Raw genomic sequence first — 21,073 nt, 5'->3', positions numbered from 1 at the left:
TGGTATCTGGATAATGCTGGAAAACTTTCAAGGATGAGGAAAGATCATTATACTGTTAACAGAAGTGTAAATTCAACAAAAGTTAAAGCATTTGAGTGATAAATGGAGGCACTGATGGCTACTTTTCATCTATAGTTTGATCAATTTTCTATTAAAATACAGACTATACAAAGAAGAATTGGAAGTCCACAGTTATCTTGGGTTTGTGGTAAATGCTAACCTTATATAAATGGGTTATTGATAGTTGCTATTATGTTGAACATAAGGTGAAGTTTATTGATGGTCGCTATTATGTTGAACATGAGGTGAAGATTTTAGGGAGAGATAAATAGTGATTAATTTATTTTATGGAATACCCCATCATTACAGCAAAGCTGCATGATGGGTAAAGCATAAAATACATATACATCTACATAATTTTGTAAAGTTAACTGAAAATAACTAATTTAAAAGATGGCACAGAAAACCATTTTTAGTTCAGTGTTTGCAATATATTGAGACTTTAAATTAGTAATCACAGGAAAAAGGTTTCAAAACTGCAAAATCTGTTTTAATAGATTGCTTCTAGAAGTGATTCAGAGGGTGAGCCATAAATGAAGTGATGGGGAAAAGTTTAAAATACTTTATTAATACTCTTTGGGGATTTGGAGTCATAGGAAGTGTAGAATATGTTTCCCTTCTTGGATTCCACACAAAATTTGTTTCCAACTTTTTTATCCTTGAATAATTCTGATAACAGTACATTTTGTGTCTGTCTTTGTCAGAAATATTGATGACTGTTGTATTCTTTATTTAGGAATTTCTTTAATAGAGTGATCATTTTAATGTGTGAGACCTGTCATATCTAGGAGTTTGTTTCATTGTGCTACTTTTGAATACTTTGTTAATGACTTTAACTCAGCCATCTTTGTTGAGCCCAGGAGATTTATTTATAGCATTCTTCGTTCTAACCCTGTTTGTGTCCTAAAATTATGTTTTGAGTCTTTGTATTACCGTTATTGTTGTTTTGAGGAATGAGATTTAAGAGGCCTCTGAATATATTTCCTACAGATTCATTGTACACTTGCTGTTGTGATATTGGAAACAAACAAAAAAAATGATGAGATGCAAAGAGGGGAAAGGGATGTTATTAACATTTGATAATTGTGTGTAAGATGAACATAAACATTGCCCATAGTAGAATTTCAATAGTCTATAATAATTTAGGAAAATTACAGGGGAACACATTTTAGAACATCTGTTAAATATTACTTGTTTCTGGGATCATGTCCAAAAAAGGCAAGATTACTGTCAAAGCAATAGTTTAAAATACATTATAAAGTGTATACCTGTGGCGGATTCATGTTGATGTATGACAAAACCAATACAATATTGTAAAGTAATTAACCTCCAATTAAAATAAATAAATTTATATTTAAAAATAAGTAAATAAAAATTAAAATTTAAAAAGAGTGCTATGGTTTACTTATTCTAGTCATGTTAACATCCGTAATGTTAGGTCTACTTTCCCTAGCCTCTACTCTAAGGTGTTTCCTCACAAACACCAAACTTATGAAGGATAAGCAGAAAACTATTTCAATTTGTTACTTTTTTTTTTCATAATGACATATCTGTGGGTACCACAAGAATTATATGGATAATACTTGAAAGATATTCTTTCAGAAATTAAAAAATATATGTTTCACTTTGCATAATAAAACAAACAGAATTCTTGAGACTACTCAAATATGTGGGCTTCCCTGGTGGCTCTGAGGTTAAAGCGTCCACCTCCAGTGCGGGAGACCCAGGTTCGATCCCTGGGTCGGTAAGATCCCCTGGAGAAGGAAATGGCAACCCGCTCCAGTATTCTTGCCTGGAGAATCCCATGGACGGAGAAGCCTAGTAGGTTACAGTCCATGGGGTCGCAAAGAGTTGGACACGACTGAGTGACTTCACCTCACCTTCACTTCACTCAAATGTGTGGATAATTGTTATTAAAACTGGAAAACAGGTTGATATTTTGATAGAGGACATATTCCTTATGGACAAAGTCTTCAAATTAGAACTATAACCATTCACTTTAGAGATTTATAGCTAAAAGACTAGGACATATTCCCAGTCTTATTTTCTTCAATAATTCTGAAGCCTAAAGAATCTACATCTTATCATACCAGTACCACTATTCAGTTCAGTTCAGTTCAGTTCAGTTCAGTTTAGTTCAGTTGCTCGTTGTGTCCAACTCTTTGCAACCCCATGAATTGCAGCACACCAGGCCTCCCTGTCCATCACCAATGCCCGGAGTTCACTCAAACTCATGTCCATCACGTCAGTGATGCAATCCAGCCATCTCATCCTCTGTTGTCCCCTTCTCCTCCTGCCCCCAATCCCTCCCAACATCAGAGTCTTTTCCAATGAGTCAACTCTTCGCATGAGGTGGCCAAAGTACTGGAGTTTCAGCTTTAGTATCATTCCTTCCAAAGAACACCCAGGGCTGATCTCCTTCAGAATGGACTGGTTGGATCTCCTTGCAGTCCATGGGAGTCTCAAGAGTCTTCTCCAACACCACAGTTCAAAAGCATCAATTCTTTGGTGCTCAACTTTCTTCACAGTCGAAATCTCACATCCATACATGACTACTGGAAAAACCATAGCCTTGACTAGACGGACCTTTGTTGGCAAAGTAATGTCTCTGCTTGTGAATATGCTATCTAGGTTGGTCATAACTTTTCTTCCAAGGAGTAACCGTCTTTTAATTTCATGGCTGCAATCATCCTCTGCAGTGATTTTGGAGCCCCCCAAAATAAAGTCTGACACTGTTTGCACTATTTCCCCATCTATTTCCCATGAACTGATAGGACCAAATGCCATGATCTTAGTTTTCTGAATGTTGAGCTTTAAGCCAACTTTTTCACTCTCCTCTTTCACTTTCATCAAGAGGCTTTTTAATTCCTCTTCACATTCTGCCATAAGGGTGGTGTCATCTGCATATCTGAGGTTATTGATATTTCTTCCAGCAATCTTGATTCCAGCTTGTACTTCTTCCAGCCCAGCGTTTCTCATGATGTACTCTGCATATAATTTAAATAAGCAGAGTGACAATATAGACCCTTGACGTACTCCTTTTCCTATTTGGAACCAGCCTCTTGTTCCATGTCCAGTTCTAACTGTTGCTTCCTGACCTGCATATAGGTTTCTCAAGAGGCAGGTCAGGTGGTCTGGTATTCCCATCTCTTTCAGAATTCTCCACAGTTTATTGTGATCCACACAGTCAAAGGCTTTGGCATAGTCAATAAAGCAGAAATAGATGTTTTTCTGGAACTCTCTTGCTTTTTCCATGATCCAGCAGATGTTGGCAATTTGATCTCTTGTTCCTCTGCCTTTTCTAAAACCAGCTTGAACATCTGGAAGTTCATGGTTCACGTTTTGCTGGAGCCTGGCTTGGAGAATTTTGAGCATGACTTTACTAGCATGTGAGATGAGTGCAATTGTGTGGTAGTTTGAGCATTCTTTGGCGTTGCCTTTCTTTGGGATTGGAATGAAAACTGACGTTTTCCAGTCCTATGGCCACTGCTGAGTTTTCCAAATTTGCTGGCATATTGAGTGCAGCACTTTTACAGCATTATCTTTCAGGATTTGAAATAGCTCAACTGGAATACCATCACCTCCCCTCGCTTTGCTCCTAAAGAAAGAGTTAAGCTAGAAACTATAAACATATCATTACATTATAATGTTTAAAAGGAAAGTTGCTTCTTTTTATTAAGCACAATGATGTTCAACTTAAAGATTCTTATTTATTTTTATGAGTAAAAATTTGAACATTATAAATAAATATTTTGGAAGTGAGAACAAGAACAAGGAATATTGTTAAATAAAAGTTTGAATATAGGTGCATTTTTAAATTATAAAACCATGTTAAATTCCATAGATACTATTAATTGCTCAAGGAGATACTAAGATATGATAAAATCACTTAAAATTCAACAAGAGTGAAGACTTTTTTTCTTAACTATTTAATAGCATCAATTTTGATGTGATTTCCCTTTGTCCAAATAATGTAACAAATGTAATAATTTAACATGCACTTTCTCTTTTAGGACTGGATCTGCCATTTATGATGATGCCTCATCCTCTACTTCCAGTCAGCTTACCTCCTGCATCAGTTGCCATGGCAATGAATCAGATGAACCATCTTAATACTATTGCTAACATGGCTGCTGCCGCCCAGATTCACAGTCCACTCTCCAGAGCGGGGGCTTCAGTTATAAAGGTAAGAATCGTAATTTAGAAGAGGATAAAGTTGTTAATAATATGTAAATTTTGATAATAATAATTTCATGAAATCTTAAGTATAAACACATAGCTCATTGACTCAGTTGCTTAGCATAAAGTATTGATGAGTTTGATTTCTGACTAGGCCTGCTATGGTGTTTGTGTTATTGTCATTTGTTTTCATTCAACACATACTACCTTTAATTCTAGCATCCTGTCTTGTATTCATGAGCACAGTGTGTGGGAGGCATGCCGAGCTAAAGAGAGAGCAGAAGAATGTGCAAAATCCATTCCCATTGCTGGGGTGAAACAAAGTAAACACTGCATCTTCTTGGTGTTTGTGAGGCAGTTGTGGAATAGTATATATCATAAAAGATTTATAGTTAAAAAGACCTGCATTTCAGTTCTGATTCTGCTACTTAATACCTGAATGACCTTGGATATAGCAATTAAACCTTCCTCTAATTTTTCCTCAACTGTAAAATAAAAGTCATAATCTATCCCAGCTATTTCATTGGCCATCTGGAGGTAATATGAGTAAAATACAGGTTAAAATTGTGAAACATTCAACAAATCCTTATGATAATTTATAGTATTCAGTTCAGTTCATCACTCAGTTATGTCCAACTCTTTGCGACCCCATGGACTGCAGCACGCCAGGCTTCCCTGTCCATCACCAACTCCCGGAGCTTACTCAAACTCATGTCCATAGAGTCGGTGATGCCATCCAACCATCTCATCTTCTGTCATCCCCTTCTCCACCCGCTTTCAACCTCCTCCAGCATCAGGGTCTTTCCCAATGAGTCAGTTATTTGCATGAGGTGGCCAAAGTATTGGAGTTTCATCATTATCATATTCTAGAATAATTTTTTTTCAAAATTTCAGGACCATTGTGTAATGAAGTACAAATATTTTATAATCTTCCTTATGTCTCCTATTAGTTTGTCACATGGACCCTTTGCCCTCCAAGTATAACATGAACTAAGTTTTGTAATACATTTTTCCTTTTGTGGAGATGATAATATAAGGGTGTATAAAATCAAATAGTATAGTTAATCAGGGCAACCCTTGATTTGTTCCTTTGTTCCTCCATTTATTCAACAAACATTATACTCAATATGTAGACATCACATAGGGCAATATGGGAAATAATTAGGATGTAGTTCCTGACTTCCAGGACCCACAACCTAAATTCTAGATGAATAACAGATGAACATTTAACTTGCATAACAACACAGACTGTGATGCACAGCAATCCATCAAGCATTACGTGAATTTAGAGGAGGGAGAGAGCAAATCTAGGTTAGAGAAGAGAGGGAACAGGAGTTACAAATGGCATTACAGTTGATGGATTTCAGCTGGGCCTTGCAATATTGATATTATTGTAATAGGTGAACATGGGAGAAAAAGAACTGAAGGCAGAAGAAATGTGAGATTCTAGACATATTTGTTCAATTTTAAATTAGCTTCTAGTTTGGTGAACTTCTAAAGCAATGAAGAAAATTTAAAACATAACCTTTATCAGAAAGGGAAATAACTGATAAATTTTTATTAAACTCCATTTATATTTTCATGGCCAAGTAGCAGTATGCTTTCTATAAGGACTGTGGCCCTCAGTGAATTAGTCTGTTTTGACTAAAAGTGATGAGAGTGTGGACATCTTTATCTTGTTACTAATCTTAGAAGAAATGCTTTCATCTTCTTACAGTTGTGTATATTAGCTGTCATTTCAGTTCAGTTCACTTCAGTCACTCAGTCGTGTCCAACTCTTTGTGACCCCATGAATCGCAGCCGCCAGGCCTCCCTGTCCACCACCATCTCCCAGAGTTCACTCAGACTTACGTCCATCGAGTCAGCGATGCCATCCAGCCGTCTCATCCTCTGTCGTCTCCTTCTCCTCTTAGCTGTAGTATTGTCATATATGGCCTTTATTATGCTGAAATACATTCCCTATATGCTCACTTTCTGGAGAATCAGAATAAGACACTGATATCTGGTTTAAAAACATTGGGGGTCCATCTGTATTTTTTGTCTTCTATTGATTGAGTCCCTATTATGCATCATGTGATTTTTAAGGCTTGTGACCTAATAGGGAGAGACAAAAAATAAACAAAGTTTTTGATTTAAAATGTAAACAGATAAAATGAACTAATTTGTACTATTTTGAAAACATGCTTTTGCTGATTTTGTTTTATACCATCTGAAGCCAGGATTCCTGAGTCATATGCAAATTACATATATTGTTTTAAATTTTCCTATATTCAATGTGCTTAAAATTTTAGTAGTAAATGATTATCAATGTGTTATGTTTGTCTTTTTTTTTTTTTCAGGTTCTTTAAAAGGACCAATGTAAAATGCATACAAACATGATTGCATGTTTATATAATATGTATTTTTATAATGTGACAGTATACTTTTGTTTGTTTGAATGCCCATAGACTCAAATGAATGCGCCACTTAGTGTACTTATTCATAATATCATTTGACTAGTTTGATAATATTGCATATTAGAATGAAAAAAAAAAAACCTTCAGATTCCTTTAATAGGCTTAAAAGTCCAGTGTTTAGAGTTTGTATTTTGGCCAACATCCAGTGGTATGCCTATAGATCAGAAAAAAAAAAAAAAGAAAAAGAAAAAAGAAAAGAAAGTGAAAACCTCTGATTTATAATATTTGCCAATTTCTGTGGTATAAGTAATTCCCACCATAGCTGATTTCATGCTAACAGCAGCTTAACACCTGACTCACAGAATTACTGTGTATTTAATAATTAGCTCTAATTTGAACAAGATAATACTCTCCTTTAAAGCCTTATATGAAATATGAAATGTTTATCAAATCAACTTTTCTGCACCAATATTCCCCCATATCCAGTAAGTCAAACAAAATATTTTCAAAGTAGTTTACCTCTTATATTTATTTAGAAAAGCATAACATATAACTCAAGGTTTGAGATCCCTATGAAAATGAGCAAACTTTTCTTTTCTGTTATTGAAATTATGCCACTTTAACATAAAATAAAATCACATTGGAAAGAGCATAATTGCATTTATGCCTTCTTCTTCTACCAGTGTGTAAATATTTACATCCCAATGTGAAAAAAAAAAAAAAAAGGTGAATAGAGGTGTTGACTTCTACAAATGCTCTTAAATAGTGAAAACTAACACAAGGGAGACTAGACCTGGTTTCATCTTTTGAATTTCCTTCTCACAGGTAGAAAAGAAAACCACAGCTTTTTAGAGATTTGAGAAGTGATGTAACTTTTAGAATCTTAGACATCAAAGAAAATATGTATTAGGTTTTAATAAATTTCCCACCTTCATGGTGGTAAACAATCAATAAATAATCTTAGATGCATAGCACATACCTACTACAGCAATACTATTTAATATAGTAGCCATTAGCCACATGTGGCTATTTCAATTTAAATTAATTAAATAAAACGAACATTTCAGTTCCTCAGTGGCTACTAGTTACATTTCAACTTCTAATTAGATAATACAGATATGGAACATTTGCCTATTTACAGAAAATTTTATCAGACAGCACTGTATCTAAGACGTTAGATAGGATGGTTGCAAAGTTCAGAATACTCATAATCTTTGGGGAAAAGAGATAATACACTTTGAAAAATCAGCAAGTGTATTGCAATTAGCCTTGAATTTGGCCAGAAAGGATAGTTGTTGCTTAATATTGCCTTATTGTTGTTCAGTTGCCCAGTTGTGTCCAACTCTTTGCTATCCCATGGACTGCAGCACACCCAGGCCTCTCTGTCCCTCACCATCATGTCTATTACATTGTTGGTGTCATCGAGCTGTCTCATCCTCTGATTCCCTCTTCTCCCTCTGCCCTCAATCTTTCCCAGCATCAGGGACTTTTCCAATGAGTCAGCTGTTCACATCAGATGACCAAAATATTGGAATTTCAGCTTCAGTATCAGTCTTTTCAATGAGTATTCAAGGGTGATTTTGAAAGGTTGTTGTTAAACCGTGAAAAGATTCTTGGCCTCTGGAGAAGAATTCAATCTGGAGCCAGAGATGAGGCTTGATTGCTCAGAGTTTTTGTGTAATAAAGTTTTATTAAAGTATAAAGGAGATAGAGAAGGCTTCTGACATAGGCATCAGAAGGGGGCAGAAAGAGTACCCCCCTTCTAGTCTTCAGCTGGATGTTATACAGTCACTAGCAGTCTGTTACTGAAAGAAAGGAATGTCTTAAAACTCAGAATGGCACCAGGCCCCTCACCCATAAGATGTATTTTGGGGTAATCTTGGCACCAGATGATTCATCCAGGGCCATAAAAACATTTGATTTGAATCTTGTAGAAGGGCAGATTACCATACAAATAGTTTCGTTTACATAGATTAGGGGAACAATGTCTGAGTGTAACATAGTGGTTTGTCAAGTAGGTTCTGAGCCATTAGGCGGAACCAACTTGAAGAGAAGAGTTTGGTGTAAATGCATAGTACATTAACATAGCTTAAGACAAACATTTCCCTAAGAAAAATGCATTGGTTAACTCAAGGTTTGAGAGTAGTTAACTTCAGGTGAGAGCAGGTGTCATTATTGCAACACAGTATTTTAAGAGAAACCTTTTAAATTTGTATAGAGAAGGAAAAGAATATCCCTAGTTTGTTTCCTCCTGCCGCTTAAAAGAGATGAAAATGTCTGACACTTGCAGCCTATTTCCTCCATTTGGAGACCCCTGGCCTTCCTGCGTGTTACCCTCTCAATTCCCTTAAGATTGACTGGTTTGATTTCCTTGCTGTCCAAGGGACTCTCAGGAGTCTTCTCCAGCATGACAGTTCAAAAGCATCAATTCCTCAGTACTCTACCTTCTGTATGGTCCTGCTTTCACAATCATATGTGACCATTGGGAAGACCATAGCCTTGACTATATGGACATTTGTCAGCAGATTATTGTCTCTTCTTTTCAACATACTGTCTAGGTTTGTCATAACTTTCTTACCAAGAAGCAAATGTCTTCCGATTTCATGGCTACAGTCCCCATCCACAGTGATTGTAGAGCCCAAGAAGAGGAAATCTGTCACTACTTCCATCTTTTCCCCCTCTATTTAGCATGAAGTAATGGGGCTAGATGCCATAATCTTAATTTTTTTAAATTTAGTTTTAATAATTTAGTTTTAAGCTGGCTCTTTCACTCTCTTCCTTCACTTTCACCCCCTTCACCCTCATCGAGAGGCTTACTCCATTATTATTGTCATCATTTTCTATTAGAAAACAGAGAGAAAGACCAGAATTAACTGATTTAGCATAGGTCCAATATGTGCAAATAATCATGTTACATTGCTTTATCAAAAAAAAAAAAAAAGAAGAAGAAGAAGAAGAAAGAAACAGATACCCCATCCCCAAAAGAGTTTATAGAATTATATAATGATGTGATTGATCACTAATCTAGAGCCAGACATCTTGGAATGTGAAGTCAAGTGGGCCTTAGAAAGCATCACTATGAACAAAGCTAGTGGAGGTGATGGAATTCCAGTTGAGCTGTTTCAAACTCTGAAAGATGATGCTGTGAAAGTACTGCACTCAATATGCCAGCAAATTTGGAAAACTCAGCAGTGGCCATAGGACTGGAAAAGGTCAGTATTCATTCCAATCCCAAAGAAAGGTAATGCCAAAGAATGCTCAAACTACTGCACAATTGCACTCATCTCACATGCTAGTAAAGTAATGCTCAAAATTCTCCAAGTCAGACTTCAGCAATACGTGAACCGTGAACTCCCTGATGTTCAAGCTGGTTTTAGAAAAGGCAGAGGAACCAGAGATCAAATTGCCAACATCCGCTGGATCATGGAAAAAGCAAGAGAGTTCCAGAAAAACATCTATTTCTGCTTTATTGACTATGCCAAAGCCTTTGACTGTGTGGATCACAATAAACTGTGGAAAATTCTGACAGAGCTGGGAATACCAGACCACCTGATCTGCCTCTTGAGAGATCTGTATGCAGGTCAGGAAGCAACAGTTAGAACTGGACATGGAACAACAGACTGGTTCCAAATAGGAAAAGGAGTACGTCAAGGCTGTATATTGTCACCCTGCTTATTTAACTTATATGCAGAGTACATCATGAGGAGCGCTGGACTGGAAGAAACACAAGCTGGAATCAAGATTGCTGGGAGACATATCAATAACCTCAGATATGCAGATGACACCACGCTTATAGCAGAAAGTGAAGAGGAACTAAAAAGCCTCTTGATGAAAGTGAAAGAGGAGAGTGAAAAAGTCGGCTTAAAGGTCAACATTCGGAAAACAAAGATCATGGCATCCAGTCCCATCACTTCATGGGAAATAGATGGGGAACCAGTGGAAACAGTGTCAGACTTTATTTTTTTGGGCTCCAAAATCACTGCAGATGGTGACTGCAGCCATGAAATTAAAAGACGTTTACTCCTTGGAAGAAAAGTTATGACCACCCTAGATAGCATATTCACAAGCAGAGACATTACTTTGCTGACTAAGTTTTGTCTAGTCAAGGCTATGGTTTTTCTTGTGGTCATGTATAGATGTCAGAGTTGGATTGTGAAGAAGGCTAAGCGCCGAAGAATTGATGCGTTTGAACTGTAGTGTTGGAGAAGACTCTTGAGAGTCTCTTGGACTTCAAGGACATCCATCCAGTCCATTCTGAAGGAGATCAACCCTGGGATTTCTTTGGAAGGAATGATGCTAAAGCTGAAACTCCAGTACTTTGGCCACCTCATGAGAAGTGTTGACTCATTGGAAAAGACTTTGATGCTGGGAGGGATTGGTGTCAGGAGGAGAAGGGGACGACAGAGGATGAGATGGTTGGATGGCATCATTGACTTGATGGACGTGAGTCTGAGTGAACTCTGGGAGTTGGTAATGGACAGCGAGGCCTGATGTACTGCGATTCATGGGGTTGCAAAGAGTTGGATATGACTGAGCGACTGAACTGAACTGAATTGTATATAGTTGCCTTTTAAGAACACCTATCTCAGTGTTGTATTATGATATTCTCTTATATTGATTCTTCTCAAGCATTTGGTGGGGTTATGTAATATATAATTTGTCCTTTTTTTTAAAATTGCAATTCAATTCTCACTGTAGTTAATCTTCCAAATGTTAATCTCTTAATAAGTTCCTAAAGGATTTAATGTCATTTCATTGCTGAGGAGTGGATTTTGGAAGTTTAACTGATACTAGATATTTTATTCATGCATTTGTCATGAGATTTTGTATAGCTGATGTGGTCCTTCTGTACTGTCACCAGAGTGCTAAAGAAACAGAATAGATTATAACCTGACAAATTTCAATAATAAAACCAGGAACAAGACTATAAGTTTGTTAATTGATTTTGTTACCTTGGCTTACCACTAGTCCTGAGAAAGGATTACATGCTCTGTTTTGTCTTTGAATATTTTCAGATGCATGACACTTTATGAATTTTTACAAATCAGTTTAAGAATTAGTATATGTTCCACAATCATCAATTTACAATTGCATTTAGGTTAACACAGATGGATATGGCAAGTTTTCATGAATTTTCGTATGAAATAGTCCAAAATCATAAGCATGCCCTATCTGTGACCTATGTGTTAGATGGCCAAAGTGCCCTCTCACTTCTTCAGTGTGATCAACTTGTTCTCGAAGAGGCTGACAGCTTAAAGGGAATCAGCTATAATATCTGTTCATAGCATGTAAATGCCCTCAAGTGGGAGAATGGATAGTTCAGTGGAAATATGTATGGCTTGCAAATTATGTTGTAGGCTTGGGCCTCTGCCACCCACCCAAACACATACACACATACACAGCAAACAGCCCTCAATTCTCACACAATGCATCTTCATCTCATGTTCTAAAATATAGTAATAGCTTTTGCTTTCCACAGAGCACTTAGAATAAGATTCAACTAGTAACTTTTTTCAGTGAATTTGAATTATCACAAAAAGTGCTCTCTGTGTTGAGTAATTTTAATGCCAGGTGTTCACATGCTAATGCCATTGCCCTGTGTCCATTTCCAATCAATTCATTAATCACCAGCTGCTCAAGCAAACAAAAAATGCAACTAATCAGATGGTATTGGTAAATAGCCAAATAATAGCTTCTTACTTAAATTTCTTAAATTTGTTACAGAGGAAACTATGATGAACTTTCCCAGAAATATAGAAAAAATGTACAGTGAGATACTTTAATGTAAGAAAATATGTGTTCATATCAGTCAGGTATTTTACCTATTCTGCTCTCAGGATTTTGCCACATTGTGTAATATAACAGAAAGATAAGTCTTAAAAATCTAATGATCATAATACAATTTCTAATTCATGTTATAGCTCTATTAATTATTAGCTACAAATGCTAATAGCTGAGCCAACAGTTAAGAGATCTGAGTCAGACCTAAGGACTTTGTGCCCAGGCACAACGATATTCTCCAACTCTCCACACAGTCAAAGGCTTTGGCATAGTCAATAAAGCAGAAATAGATGTTTTTCTGGAACTCTCTTGCTTTTTCGAGGATCCAGCAGATGTTGGCAGTTTGATCTCTGGTTCCTCTGCCTTTTCTAAAACCAGCTTGAACATGAGGGAGTTCACGGTTCATGTATTGCTGAAGCCTGGCTTGGAGAATTTTGAGCATTACTTTACTAGCATGTGAGACGAGTGCAATTGTGCAGTAGTTTGAGCATTCTTTGGAATTGCCTTTCTTTGGGATTGGAATGAATACTGATCTTTTCCAGTCCGGTGGCCACTGCTGAGTTTTCCAAATTTGCTGGCATATTGAGTGCAGCACTTTCACAGCATCATTTTTCAGGATTTGAAACAGCTCAACTGGAATTCCAACACCTCCACTAGCTTTGTTCATAGTGATGCTTTCTAAGGCCCACTTGACTTCACATCCAAGATGTCTGGCTCTAGATGAGTGATCACACCATCGTTATTATCCGGTTCATGAAGATCTTTTTTGTACAGTTCTGTGTATTCTTGCCACCTCTTCTTAATATCTTCTGCTTCTGTTAGGTCCATATCATTCCTGTCCTTTATCGAGCCCATCTTTGAATGAAATGTTCCCTTGGTATCTCTAATTTTCTTGAAGAGATATCTAGTTTTTCCCATTCTGTTGTTTTCCTCTGTTTCGTTGCATTGATCGCTAAGAAGGCTTTCTTATCTCTTCTTGCTATTCTTTGGAACTCTGCATTCAGATGCTTATATCTTTCCTTTTCTCCTTGGCTTTTTGCTTCCTTTCTTTTCACAGCTATTTGTAAGGCCTCCCCAGACAGCCATTTTGGTTTTTTGCATTTCTTTTCCATGGGGATGATCTTGATCCCTGTCTCCTGTACAATGTCACGAACCTCATTCCATAGTTCATCAGGCACTCTATCTATCAGATCTAGGCCTTTAAATCTATTTCTCACTTCCACTCTATAATCATAAGGTATTTGATTTAGGTCATACCTGAATGGTCTAGCAGTTTTCCCTACTTTCTTCAATTTAAGTCTGAATTTGATAATAAGGAGTTCATGATCTGAACCACAGCCAACTCCTGGTCTTCTTTTTGTTGACTGTATAGAGCTTCTTCATCTTTGGCTGCAGAAAATTTAATCAATCTGATTTCGGTGTTGACCATCTGGTGATGTCCATGTGCAGAGTCTTCTCTTGTGTTGTTGGAAGAGGGTGTTTGCTATGACCAGTGCATTTTCTTTGCAAAACTCTATTAATCTTTGCCCTGCTTCATTCTGCATTCCAAGGCCAAATTTGCCTGTTACTCCAGGTATTTCTTGACTTCCTACTTTTGCATTCCAGTCCCCTATAATGAAAAGGACATCTTTTTTGGGTGTTAGTTCTAAAAGGTCTTGTAGGTCTTCATAAAACCGTTCAACTTCAGCTTCTTCAGCATTACTGGTTGGGGCATAGACTTGGATAACTGTGATATTGAATGGTTTGCCTTGAAGACGATCAGAGGTCATTGTCATTTTTAAGATTGCATCCAAGTACTGCATTTCGGACTCTTTTGTTGACCATGATGGCTACTCCATTTCTTCTGATGGATTCCTGCCCACAGTAGTAGATATAATGGTCATCTGAGTTAAATTCACCCATTCCAGTCCATTTTAGTTCGCTGATTCCTAGAATGTCAACGTTCACTCTTGCCATCTCTTGTTTGACCACTTCCAGTTTGCCTTGATTCATGGACCTGACATTCCAGGTTCCTAAGCAATATTGCTCTTTACAGCATCAGATCTTGCTTCTGTCACCAGTCACATCCACAACTGGATATTGTTTTTGCTTTGGCTCCATCCCTTCATTCTTTCTGGAGTTATTTCTCCACTGATGTCCAGTAGCATATTGGGCACCTACTGACCTGGGGAGTTCTTCTTTCAGTATCCTATCATTTTGCCTTTTCATACTGTTCATGGCGTTCTCAAGGCAAGAATACTGAAGTGGTTTGCCATTCCCTTCTCCAGTGGACCACATTCTGTCACACCTCTCCACCATGACCCACCCATCTTGGGTTTCCCCATAGGCATGGCTTAGTTTCATTGAGTTCGACAAAGCTGTGGTCCTAGCATGATTAGATTGACTAGTTTTCTGTGAGTATGGTTTCAGTGTGTCCGCCCTCTGATGCCCTCTTTCAACACCTACCATCTTACTTGGGTTTCTCTTACTTTGGGCGTGGGGTATCTCTTCACGGCTGCTCCAGCAAAGCGCAGCCGGTGCTCCTTAGCTTGAATGAGGGGTATCTTCTCACCACCGCCCTCCCTGACCTTCAACTTGGGATGGCTCCTCTAAACCTTCCTGTTCCCATGCAGCCACTGCTCCTTGGACATGCGGTTGCTCTTCCCAGCCGTCTCCCCTGGCCTCGGGTGTGGGGTGGCTCCTCTCGGCCGCCGCCCCTGACCTCGATTGCGGGGTAGCTCCTCTTGGCTATTCCTGCGCTGTCACATCCTGGCACTCTCAGCTGCTGCCCCTGACCTCAGACGTGGGGTTGCTCCTCTTGGCTGCCGCCCTTTGGGCATGGGGTCCTCCCGGCTTCTGCCCCTGACCTTGGATGTGGGGTAGCTCCTCTCTGTTGTGCATAGTGCACCGGGCTCAGCCGCCTGCACGTAGTATGCTGGGTGCATGTATACATAAATGTGAACACATATAATATGCATGCATTAGTACTTTTCAAGTTTTGTGTTTTGCCATATCTAGGGATGTAAAGAAATACATTGAGATGAAATAAAAGATCTCCATTAAAAAGGGTGGAGTTGATACTTTAGTGCCAATAAAATAAATTCTATACTCTATTGACTGTGTTCAACCACATAAAGCTAATTTTCCGTAGCTTTGACCCTGCTCTTTATTCAAGGTTCAAATGTACTCTTAAATGATTTAATATGAGGTATATGTCCTTTGACCATATGTACCTGCAAAAAATGAAAACAATATGATAGAAAGGGAGTAATAACATGTACTAATTAGAAATATTTTCTATAATGTCTCTTTCTTCTTAGGCATAAGCCTTGAACTATATAAGTATATGCTAGAATTTGAGTTATTATTGAAGATAATTTTACTAATTGCAAGGGAAAGTGGGGATTTCATTGGGTAAGTATGTATCAGTTTTGGAAATCTCCCTCCTCTGCTACAGTGACTGAATCTGGAGATTTCTCCAGTGATTTAGAAGAGCTACAGCTGTTTTTGAAGGGGCTTGAATGAAATACATGAAAAGTAACAGGGTTTTAAGTCATAAATGCCAAATAAAATTGTCATGAATGAGTAAAATGATTTGGGTTTTAGATTTTCAATTTTCCATTTTAATGCCCTTACTGATTTGTTGCAAATACTGTTAACCCTGTATTTGGCAAGTGGTGAAGACATTATCCTTGTCTTCTCATTTGTAATAAAACTGATTAACTTGCTGTGAAATTTTAACTAGGCTGAGACACAACAGTAGTCATCTAATGACCCAAAGCACATTGCAGTTAAGTAGCTAAATAGATGCATACTGATTACAGAGCTGAAAAATGGATCTATTTACTTGCAAAGTAGAAATTGCTTATATAACTTTTCATTATTTTAGAAGAAATTAACGTTTCCAGTTCCATATAGATATTTTAAAAACCCACCTAATTCTTAATCAGTGTAAGGCATTGGATTCATCTAATGTTTACATGGTGAAAAAAATGTGACCTCTGTGATGCCTTAGGAAACAATAACAATGAATTGAATCTTAATTGAATTTGGTAAGTGCTGGCTACAAATCTTAAATATGAACTGTAGTTTTATGCAAAATGTTATTGTAACTCTAAATCATGTTTTCAAAGTTATTTGAAATAATATCCACCTGATGTGCTGTTGAAAATGGCAAAGGATGAATTTAAAAATAAATTATTTGAGTTCATAGTATTTGATCATATGTACTTTTAAACATTTTGGATGATTCCTCTTTATAGCATTGTAAATTTTCCTCATTATTTCTAGCATTTTCTATTTGTGTAGATATTCTTTCAATTTAAAAAAAAATTCGGAATGACCATTCATTTTTTAAGCAGAGTGGGCAAGGTCAAATCACTTGAATTCTCTTTTTTTCTAAACTATCAACTTTATAATTAACTCCCAAATTTTCCATTTTTATTATGGCAGGATATAGTGCTATGTATGATTCTTGTTTACCACTACACAGTGATTTTGTTTGTTCAGTTTTATTTTTGCTCAATAACTGCTGTGCTTTGTCCCTATCCATTCACTTACCAGTCCATTAAAGATAAAAGTAGTTCATTAAATTACATCTTTTTCAGCAAATAGCCAATGTTAGAATTGAAATACTGTTACACAATTTATATGCATATTTTAGCATAGAATCATTGAGACTACACAACAGTGAAAAGAAAGAAAATAATTTTGACCTCATATATGAAATTCCTTTCATTGGTGTGTGAGTACATATGCTATTTATGGATTATACTTTTAATTACTGCACTTTAGATTGAATTTCACAACTGATGAACTTTTCAAAAAATTTAAAAATGTATTATAAAAGCTATATATAATTTGCTATCCATGCCCATACTATTCCTCTAAACAACAAATATAATTATTTGGAAAAAATGATTCTCTTCTGCTTTGTTTATATGTATCTTTTTATTTTTCCCTGTATATAGAGTATTGCAACTGTATATTTAACTGAATACTAAATGTAAATGCATGTATATTTCCCTGTCATAAAATATTGTGTTTGAAGCATAACAAAATTATAAAGCCTTTCAGATGTAATATATTTACAATTAATAGTATTTAATAACTGTATGATACTGCAGCGAATATACAAAAAAGTCCACTATTCATTTCACTAAAATTATCAGATATTTACTGAATACTAAATAATATTATACATCATTTAAAAATGAACATACTACACTGATAACTGTATTAGTTCTTTACTACTTCTGGAACAAGGTATGATACATTTAATAGCCTAAAATGGTTAAAGTTTTTTAGCTTACAGTTCTGTAGGTCAGATGTCTGACATGAGCTAAAATCAAAGGACTGCGTTTCTTTCTGTAAACTTCCAGGAAAGTATCAGTTTCCTTGCCTTTTCCAGCTTATCTCTCTGGTCATTCTTCAATAATCATATCTTCCTTTGACTTTCTTTTCTACCCTCAAGTTAATCCATATAATAGCTCTATCTCCAGGTTCTCAATCACATCTGAAAAGTCCATTTTGCCATATAAGATAACATAACTATTAAGATGTGGACTAAACATTTTTGGCTGAGCTGATGAGATTATTCTGTCTGCCATAATGATAGAATTTGGAAAATCTTAACATCTGCTAAAGAAATAATAGACTTTAACTCTCATATTATTAATTTTGCATTAAGCAAACAGTTTTTCTTTAAAGAATTTATCAGTTTGGGCTTCTTATGCAAAATCAATGTGAAAATATATAAAAACATATTTGACAAACTAATTTTTAATGGTATGGTGATTAGAATACTGATGTTGTAATTGCATATAAATATACAGAACTTTAAGAAATTCATTATGAATGAGTTATATAATAAAACAAATATTCTCTGTCCCAGAATGTCTATTATTCGGTCACTTTTATTGCATATGTGGATAAACAATTATGTGTTTTTAATTGATCAAATTAACTAAATGTCAGATTTATTCATCAGTTTGTGATTCATAAACATAGTGAATAACTTCAGAGTTTTATAGCAATATTAATTATGACAAAAATCCTGAGAACCATGACAGTTACTGTAGAGCTATATAAAATAAATATTTTGTTTTATTTTTATCAATAATTTTACAGCCACAGGACTGGAAAAGGTCAGTTTTCATTCCAAACTCAAAGAAAGGAAATACCAAAGAATATTCAAACCACTGCAAAATTGCACTATTCTCACATGCTAGCAAAGTAATGCTCAACATTCTCCCAGCTAGGCTTCAAAAGTATGTGAACTGAGACCTTCAGGATGTTCAAGCTGGATTTAGAAAAGACAGAGGAACCAGAGATCAAATTGCTAACATCCATTGGATCATAGAAAAAGCAAGAGAATTACAGAAAGAAAGAAAAAAAAAGCCATCTACTTCTATTTCATTGACTATGCTAAAGTCTTTGACTGTGCTGATCACAACAAAATATGGCAAATTCTTAAAGGGATGGAAATACCACCTTACCTGCCTCCTGAGAAATCTGTATGCAGGTCAAGAAGCAACAGTTAGAACAGGACATAGAAAAATGGACTGGTTTCAAGTTGAGAAAAGAGTACATCAAGGCTGTATATTGTAACCTTGCTTATTTAACTTATATGCAGAGTACATCATGCAAAATTCTGGGCTGGATGAAAAATAAGTTGGAATCAAGAGTGCCTGGAGAAATATCAATAACCTCAAATATGGAGATGACAACACCCTTATGGCTGAAAGCAAAATGGAACTAAAGAACCTCTTGATGAAAGTGAAAGAGGAGAGTGAAAAAGCAGGCCTAAAACTAAACCAGTTTAGCATTGATAGTGTTAGTGTTTGAATAAGGCAAATAAATGATACAGTAAGTGCCGGGAACCAGCGTGAGGAGCTCTGCCCATGGCAAAGGTCATGAGGAAGGAGGCTTGGCATACACAAAGGCGTGATCAAGCCTCAGGAAACCCCCTGTTCCCAAGCATCTACCCCAAAACCAGAGTCTGTTTTATGCTCTCAGCTACGCCTCTGACTTTACAGGGGGCTCTCCCCCATAACCGTTTCTCTCGGAGGAGTAAACGTGCAGCTCCAAGGCAATTAAAATTCCTGGGCGTGACAAGAGTGTTTCAGCTTACGAACTCCTCTGAAGGTTATCTAACCCACCTTTATAGGTTCGTCCAGCCACATGTAATTGTTTACAGCCTCCCAATCTGGGAGGCACGAGATGTTTTAGACTTACTAAAGGAAAATTCTTTGGGGAGTTAGAAATTATCAGTATAATGGGTTGGTTAGGAATTATATCGGTGAAGGGTTTTTCATTTGTTGTGTCAATGATTGCTGCTAATTCCCTGCTTTGGGTGGGACAAGGATGTCTCAGGTCAAACCTCTCTACTGACAGAGAGTTTTGGAGTATTTTGAGAGTCTTAATTAGCATAGGGCTTTTTCTTATCATTGAGTCAATGATTGCCACCAGGCCTCCACATCCTTAGGCATCTAGGAATATATTAATCAATGTATTTGGAATATAGAAAAGGAAATATAGTAGTTTTTGATGTTAGCAATACTAGACTTTTTGAGTTAATGAATTTTCTCTTTTGTAATAGATCACTGTGCTTTGTTATAAATCACTGTGTCCTTGTTATGTAAAAATGTAACTTTATCACTATCTTAAGACTAAATAGATCTTAAAGGGAACATTGGTAAATGGATTTTCATTTGTTGGGCTGATGTTTGCTGCTAAATCTCCATATTCCCTGCCCGTATAATGAATATAACTAACATATAGGAGAAATAAGTATTAACCTTTAAACATATAGGAGAAATAAGTATTAACCTTTAAGATTAATCCTGTTAACCTTGGGTTAAATAAACTCCTTTCTTGATTGTAACTCACTACACCCTCACCCTATAGGAATGCAACTTTATCTGGAGGGTGGTGCCTGGTTTAAGAAAAAACACCCTTGGAAGAAATGAGGTTTTTGGTTATCAGAAAGAAAGGATCATAGAATGTCAGCAGGTCTCACTCCTGGCCAGAAGATGATGTAATGTCCCTAAGACCCCCACGTGACTCGGTATTCATCCCTATGTGTAACAAAAGGTATATAAGCAAAACCCAAAATAAAGAAATCAGATCAGTTTCCGGAAAGACTGATTCCACCATGTCGCTTCTTTCTTGGTCCTGTTTCTCTGGCTGAAATTCAGCCTCTTTTCTCCGCTAATTCTCCTACTACACTATCCGTTTCTAATCTCTCTTTATATCTGTAATTAAATATGTATTTTTCCAAAGACGCTGATGCCGTCCCCACCTTCGAATTCCCTGGATCCACCGGGGCTGGACCCCGGTAAATAAGTGCTTTAGGAATGCAAAAAAAAAAAAAAAAAATTCAGAAAACTAAGATCACGGCATCCAGTCCCATCTCTTCATGGTAAATAGTTGGGGAAACAATGGAAACAGTGACAGACTTTATTTTCTTGGGCTAGACTGCAGACGGTGACTGAGACCATGAAATTAAAATACGCTTGCTCCTTGGAAGTTCACGGTTCATGTATTGTTGAAGCCTGGCTTGGAGAAATTTGAGCATTACTTTACTAGAGTGTGAGATGAGTGCAATTGTGCAGTAGTTTGAGCATTCTTTGGCATTGCCTTTCTTAGGGATTGGAATGAAAACTGACCTTTTCCAG

At 36.7% G+C, this 21,073-nt stretch overlaps 1 protein-coding gene across 1 annotated transcript in view; it reads left to right on the top strand.

The window, feature by feature from the left end:
• The window catches only part of DACH2 (dachshund family transcription factor 2), an 816,985-nt gene that overhangs the window by 617,692 nt on the left and 178,220 nt on the right, over positions 1-21,073 (top strand). The window contains exon 6 of the mRNA XM_040265310.1: positions 4,074-4,246. Coding sequence (XP_040121244.1) covers positions 4,074-4,246 — 173 coding nt within the window. The remainder of the gene's footprint in view (positions 1-4,073; positions 4,247-21,073) is intronic.

Source organism: Oryx dammah, unplaced genomic scaffold, assembly GCF_014754425.2.
Source record: "Oryx dammah isolate SB20612 unplaced genomic scaffold, SCBI_Odam_1.1 HiC_scaffold_23, whole genome shotgun sequence".
Taxonomy (NCBI): Eukaryota; Metazoa; Chordata; class Mammalia; order Artiodactyla; family Bovidae; genus Oryx; species Oryx dammah.
The sequence above is the reverse complement of the archived record's forward strand: the minus strand, read 5'-3'. Positions and strand labels throughout refer to the sequence as shown.